The 6,209-nt window shown below is 34.9% G+C and overlaps 2 protein-coding genes across 2 annotated transcripts in view; both read left to right on the top strand.

The window, feature by feature from the left end:
• The window catches only part of LOC109586126 (ephrin type-A receptor 7-like), a 4,240-nt gene extending 2,547 nt beyond the window's left edge, over positions 1 to 1,693 (top strand). Inside the window, 5 exon segments of the mRNA XM_020002297.1 lie at positions 1 to 94; positions 142 to 234; positions 281 to 394; positions 440 to 525; positions 1,364 to 1,693. The exon segment at positions 1 to 94 is cut by the window's left edge and continues 115 nt beyond it. Coding sequence (XP_019857856.1) covers positions 1 to 94; positions 142 to 234; positions 281 to 394; positions 440 to 525; positions 1,364 to 1,535 — 559 coding nt within the window. The 3' untranslated portion in view covers positions 1,536 to 1,693.
• Positions 1,694 to 3,604: 1,911 nt separating this feature from the next.
• LOC109586122 (cell wall integrity and stress response component 4-like) lies at positions 3,605 to 4,323 on the top strand. The gene is made up of 2 exons (XM_020002294.1): positions 3,605 to 3,712; positions 3,770 to 4,323. The coding sequence occupies exons 1-2, from the start codon at positions 3,607 to 3,609 to the stop codon at positions 4,321 to 4,323; spliced, it is 660 nt and encodes a 219-aa protein (XP_019857853.1). The 5' UTR covers positions 3,605 to 3,606.
• Positions 4,324 to 6,209: the final 1,886 nt, after the last annotated feature.

The raw sequence follows: 6,209 nt of genomic DNA, 5'->3' as shown, positions 1-6,209 counted from the left end.
AGGAATGGAGTACTTGTCAAGGAAGAAGTTTGTTCACAGAGATCTTGCAGCAAGAAATATATTAGTATCAGATGAAGGAACAGGAATATGCAAGGTAAGAGATTAGTACTAAGAATTGGACTTTATATAGTATGGTCTCAGATTGCTGACTTTGGTATGTCAAGGGATCTACAAGATGAATCTTATTATATTTCACAAACAAAAAAGGTTCCGTTAAAATGGACAGCACCAGAAGTAATTAAAAACTGTATAATTTGAATATTGAATTGTGTATGTATAGGCATTACATTATAAGAAATATTCGAGTGCTAGTGATGTGTGGAGTTATGGAGCTGTAATGTATGAGATTTGGTCTTTAGGACATAAACCATTTGAAAACTCTACTAATCAAGAGGTGTGTACTATTAATAGCACTAGTATTTATTAACTTTCATTGCAGTATGTGAGACTGGTTGATTCAGGCTATAGATTACCACCTCCTCCAGGATGTCCTAAACCAATGTATAAACTAATGATACAATGCTGGTATGTATTTATACTGTAACAATTATTGGTTATGTTGTGCTATCATGTAAAAATGGTCATAACTCAAAAAATATTAGTCGGAATCAGATCAATTTTCTATAGAACATAAGGACATCAATGTGTATCAAAAAATGTAATAAAAATTTGGGGTGATTTTGGAGCCATTTTTTGGAAAAAACCATGGGCCTTGGGTATTTTTGAGAATTTTAGCATTTTATTAAAGTGGCCGTAACTTAAAAAATTGACGTTGGAATCAGCTCAAACTTTCTACACAGCATAAGGACATAAATATGTATCAGAAAATGTAATAAAAAATTGGGTTGATTTTAGAGCCATTTTTTGGAAACAACCATGGGCTATAGCCTTGGGTATTTTTGAGAATTTTAGCATTTTATTAAAGTGGCCGTAACTTAAAAAATTGAAGTCGGAATCAGCTCAAACTTTCTACACAGCATAAGGACATCAATATGTATCAGAAAATGTAATAAAAATTTGGGTTGATTTTGGAGCCATTTTTTGAAAAAAACCATGGGCTATAGCCTTGGGTATTTTTCAAAATTTTAGCATTTTATTAAACTGGCCGTAACTTGAAAAATTGAAGCTGGAATCAGCTCAAACTTTCTACACAGCATAATGACATCAATATGTATTGGAAATTGTAATAAAAAGTTGGGTTGATTTCGGAGCCATTTTTTGGAAAAAACCATGGGCTATACAGCTAGGGTATGACAAACATGTCTTGTAATAAGATCTAATGGCTAAGCTAAGATTAGTATAGGCTTATTATTGTGATCCACAATAATAAGCAATAGTGTTATTGTTATTTTCCCATTTATAGGAATCCTGATACTTATAATCGTCCAAGTTTCTCAGATATATCATCAAGTCTATCTTCACCTAATAAACAATTACTAATGATTAATAAAGAGAATCCTGTTACTGTACTGGGTGGAGCTTTAGAAACAAGCCACTCCCTCTATACCGACTTACAGTGCATGTACAAAAAGTAAAATTTGCATGTTCTATTTTTTAACCTCTCATTGATTCTTCCCACTCTTTCTCTTAATTATTTTTTTATATTGACGTTTCAGTGAGTGATTAAATGTTCAGTTCCTCCCTCATTTATAAATGTATTACAGTTTTTGAGTACTGCATTTGTATTTTTAACTGATTTTTACTTTATTACACTTTATATTGTTTAATTTTGAAATAAGAACCTACTATTGCATAAAAACTGAAGAAAATATACCATTTCATACATGCACTGTGGGAATGTGTGTAATGTAGGCTACTGCACTATTATAGTCTGTTTATATGTAGTATGGAGGTTATGACCACATGTTAATTTTGACAGGTAGCTACTATACTTATATATCTATGCTATAATGCATGCATGGTATCATAAATACATTACAATACATTACAACCTGCATGGTGTACATGAATAGCTTGGTTGTGCTGTTGCATATGATTGCAAGCAAAAAATTGAATATCATAATTTCTTGATGCTACAGTCAAGCTCACTTTTACTGCTAATATCACTATGCAGTAGGATACAATGTTTCTAATGTTCACATTCATGGCAACTTTTGAGTAAGACTTGCTTTGAGACAATAGTACAGATCATTATAATGTATAATTATTTGGATTAGTGAATCTCACTAATTGTTAGGTGGTGCTAAATATCAAAGCATTCTTGACTTTGAAATGATGATTAATTTTAAATTAATCATAATTATGATAACAATTCTAACAATTTATACAATTTTAATGATAGCAATTCTTATTTTAAACAGATTACATTAACAAAGAATAAAGCATATAGACAGTTATAAAGACATTGTGTATAGTGCATCATCAACAATTAAGTGAAGTCCTCCAAAGTCACTCACCATACAGTATGCATTTGTCATTAGACACGTGATATCACGTGCATAGACTCTATTTATTAATTAGGTGTTAGATCTAATTATAGGTGTAGTTTTAGATCTAATTTTAGTAATTTAGTAGTCTACTGACTCCGAGACTGACTCAAGCAATGGCTCATTCGCTCTCTCTTTCACTGGCTGTCCTTATGATATTATTGCTTAATGAGGCAGCAACAGGAGGAGGAGGAGTATGTACTGAAGGATTCATGGACTTGAGTCTACTAGTAGCTGAATCAGCTCCTGCTACTCCATCAACTGTCAATCCTTTTGCTAACAGCAACTTTGCCAGAAGATGGGTCATTGGTGGTGGCAATTCATTCAGTTGTACTTCTGCTACTGTAACAGAAGTTCTTTTTGGAGTTGATATCAGATCAGAATATGGAAATAGAAACAAGTATCCTAGCGTTGACATATGGCAATATGATGGTAGTTCTTCCTACCAGAGCTCTGTCACTATTCCTATTGTACTGTCTCCTGATAATGTCACTGCTAATGGATTATATCGTTTCATTCTTCCTACTCCTTTTAGTGTCAATGGCAGTAATTATAATACTTACAGACTAGGAGTGTATCAACCTGAAGATGATTCAAGTGTTGTTAGACTTTACAATGCAACCACTAGCAGCACAGAAACAGTTGGAAGAATCAGAGCAGACTCCATTAGTGAATCAAATATCAGAACATCTGGTTGGGGTAGAGAAATTGACTTTTATACTGGTGTAACAAGCATTTTTATGGTACATCTCAAAACAGGTATGTAGTAACATTATTACAAATAATTCATTAATTGATAATAATTTATCTAGATCCTCCTAACTGCTTTCAAAATGTTTTCACTGAAACTGAAATTAATACAAACAGTCTATCAGTTACTAATATAATACCAGTCAATGATACAAGAGCTTTTCCTGATATACAGTTCACATGTAATGGTATTATTACTAACTGGATAATTGGTATTACACAGAATCAGGATACAAGCAAACTTTATCCTAACATTTATTTAAAACGTTCTTCTGAACTGATTCATGCACTAACTGTTGATGCTTCTGCTGCTACATCAAGTAATGGTAATGTATATAACTTTACAAGTGATATTGAAGTACAGCATGGAGATATATTAGTAATCAATGTAACCATTAATAGTAATCCAATGTATTATCAACAATACAATGGACCATTGAATTATGAGCTTGATAGCAGTAATGGATTAATACCATTGGAGCATAATGACTATCCACTGATATCAGTTATGATAAGTGAGTTTTTTTATTTCAATATGTTTGATGTTTGATTTCATTACTTTATATTTTTAGAACAATTTCCTTCAGTTAATGAATTTTCATCTACTACAATAACAATGCTGCCTGGCCACTCTACCAGTTTACCTTACACTACCTTATCAAGCTCTACCAATACCTTATTAAGCAGTGTATCCTCATCAAGTAGCTCAATCGTTACCATTACTTCTTCTCCTACTCTCTCTATTACTGAGTCAATAACTACACCATTGTCTAATATTAAAAGCAGTCATCTTGTACTTTCAACAGGAAGTATCAGTACAACAGAAGTCAGTCGTACACAAAACACTGTATCAGAAGGCAATCCTACCAGTGAAGTATTTGTCACTTCAAGCAGTAGTGCTGTTACTACTACCTCATTGAACACTGTATCAATGGAAAGTACACCTGATCAAAGTACAGGGAGTCTAATACTAGCAGGAAGTATTAGTAGTGTATCTATATTACTAGTAATTACTATACTAGTAATATTAATAGTGAGTGTATTATTGTTTAGGAGAAAACAGTTAGGTACTGGTAATACTAAAAGTGATAATGAAAGTATAACAGATGAACATAAACAAGGTTAAATAACAAACATTAATTAGTAACGCGGTAGCGTTACTAAGTAGGATTCACCCCCAAACAAAATGGCTGCCACGACTTTTGCAGCCTTGCTATACCGGGAAAACGAGCTCCTATGCTTACCAGACTTCTTAGAGGACCTCATCTTGACCAGAGGAATCCAATGGTACCACTAGCGTGGCTCTATACCTTGTCTAAGCCGAAAAGTCAAAAATCGGCGAACCGGCCGTTTTGTTCAGCCACCTTTTTTCATCTTCATCATCATCTTCATCAAGTCCTGTCAATCCAGTTGTCGGTGTGTATCTCAGTATTGGTTGGTGCTACAAGGATAATTCTTACACCAATCTACTCCAACAGTCTATGCGCAGGTCCATGTCCCATCAGATCATTCTTCAAGTAAGGGAAAAGTGATACTGTGACTGCTGGATCGAGCCATCTTAGCTACATGCCGCCATTTTGTTAATTAAAGAAGCTTGCCATGTGCTCCAAAATTTGGGTGTGGTCGCGCATGCTCAGATCTGCAGCTCTGGAAGAAGCAAGTTATTTTTGGCCTCGCCTACGCGAGGTATAGGTAGTTACCCGAGCCACGCGTAGGCGTGAAGCGAGGGTAAAGCAGTCGTTTTGTCTGTGTGTGTGTGTGTTCGCTTGATCTCCACTTTTGAGCTGACACTGCTTTCTTGTCTAGTCCTCAAGAGTCTTATGATCAACACTGGCTCTAGAAAAAGTTATTCTCCGTCTTGAGAATGCTATATTTTACTTTTCCATGGATAAAGAAGCTGGCAAAGTCGCCAAACGTAGGTCGGTTCCCCGACAACTCTTTCATAGTGAGAGCAAAAGAGCAACTGGGCAGATAAAACAACAAAGCAAAGCCTCCTCTTTCATTATTATGAGAGGAATTGCTCTAATCATCTTAGTTTTAAAGATATGGTAGCCCAAAAATTCATACTTTTGTGAGTTTAGACGAGGCTCTCTTCTCCAGAAGTAGCGGCCAGAGTCTTTTAACATCAGGGGCTCAGTAGACGTTTGTATGCAACAAATAGAGTCTAACAAATGTGTGCTAAAATCTTTAAAAGTTGAGAAAAACTGAAGCTTTCTTCACCACTTAAGGCCACGTGCCACCATTACTGTGTTTGCGGGTGGAGCATGGCTTGATTGAGCCACACCTTCATTGCAGCCACACCTTTGCAGCAATGCAGCAAACATACTGAAACTTCTTCTCTGTATAAAAAAGCAAACAATTCTCTGTCTCAAAGCATTCACTAAGCCTTAATAAATCTAGTACAAATTAAAGGAAAATAATTAGTGAAAATTTTGAGATAGAGAAGAACCTGCAGCATGTACTTGATTTATTAAAACTTAGTGAATGTTTTGAGACAGTCAAACTGAGAATGTTTTTTTAGACAGAGAAGAAGCTCCAGCATGTTTGCTGCACTGCAGCCACACTTTTACATTGCTGCAGCATGCAGCAGCAATGCAGATTGCTGAGGTTCCTTTTCTGTCTCAAAACTTTAACTAAAGGGCTGGCCAGCATAAAACATAGTCTTACAACACTGTTACAACAATTGGGGAGATAGAAATCAAGTCCATCTCTAACACATTTATAATTATAATGCTAATTATAAATAATAAAATTAAAAGTGGTCCACATGCAATTATAGCATATTTACTTTAATCATGTAAATCAGAGAGTACTTACTCAAAATTTTAATTATTGCTGTGGAAGCATCCATGTTGTAGGTGTTGATTGAATTTTGTTGTTATGGTAATGTTCAATAATTTCATTAAAGGGAATTAACTATAATAACTACTAAAAACATGGCGGAAAGAAGAAAACTACCAGAGGCCCTGATGTCTCTCACCTGGTGTAGCTACGCCACTGACTGGTGAAGAT

Source organism: Amphimedon queenslandica, unplaced genomic scaffold, assembly GCF_000090795.2.
Source record: "Amphimedon queenslandica unplaced genomic scaffold, v1.1 AMPQUscaffold_12941, whole genome shotgun sequence".
NCBI lineage: Eukaryota > Metazoa > Porifera > Demospongiae > Haplosclerida > Niphatidae > Amphimedon > Amphimedon queenslandica.
This window is presented reverse-complemented; position numbering and strand designations above follow the sequence as displayed.

Coding starts and splice junctions, on each gene's coding strand:
- LOC109586122 (XM_020002294.1), top strand. CDS start 3,607: ATGTATTATCAACAATACAATGGACCATTGAATTATGAGCTTGATAGC. Junction 3,713..3,769: donor ACTGATATCAGTTATGATAA/GTGAGTTTTTTT, acceptor TTATATTTTTAG/AACAATTTCCTTCAGTTAAT.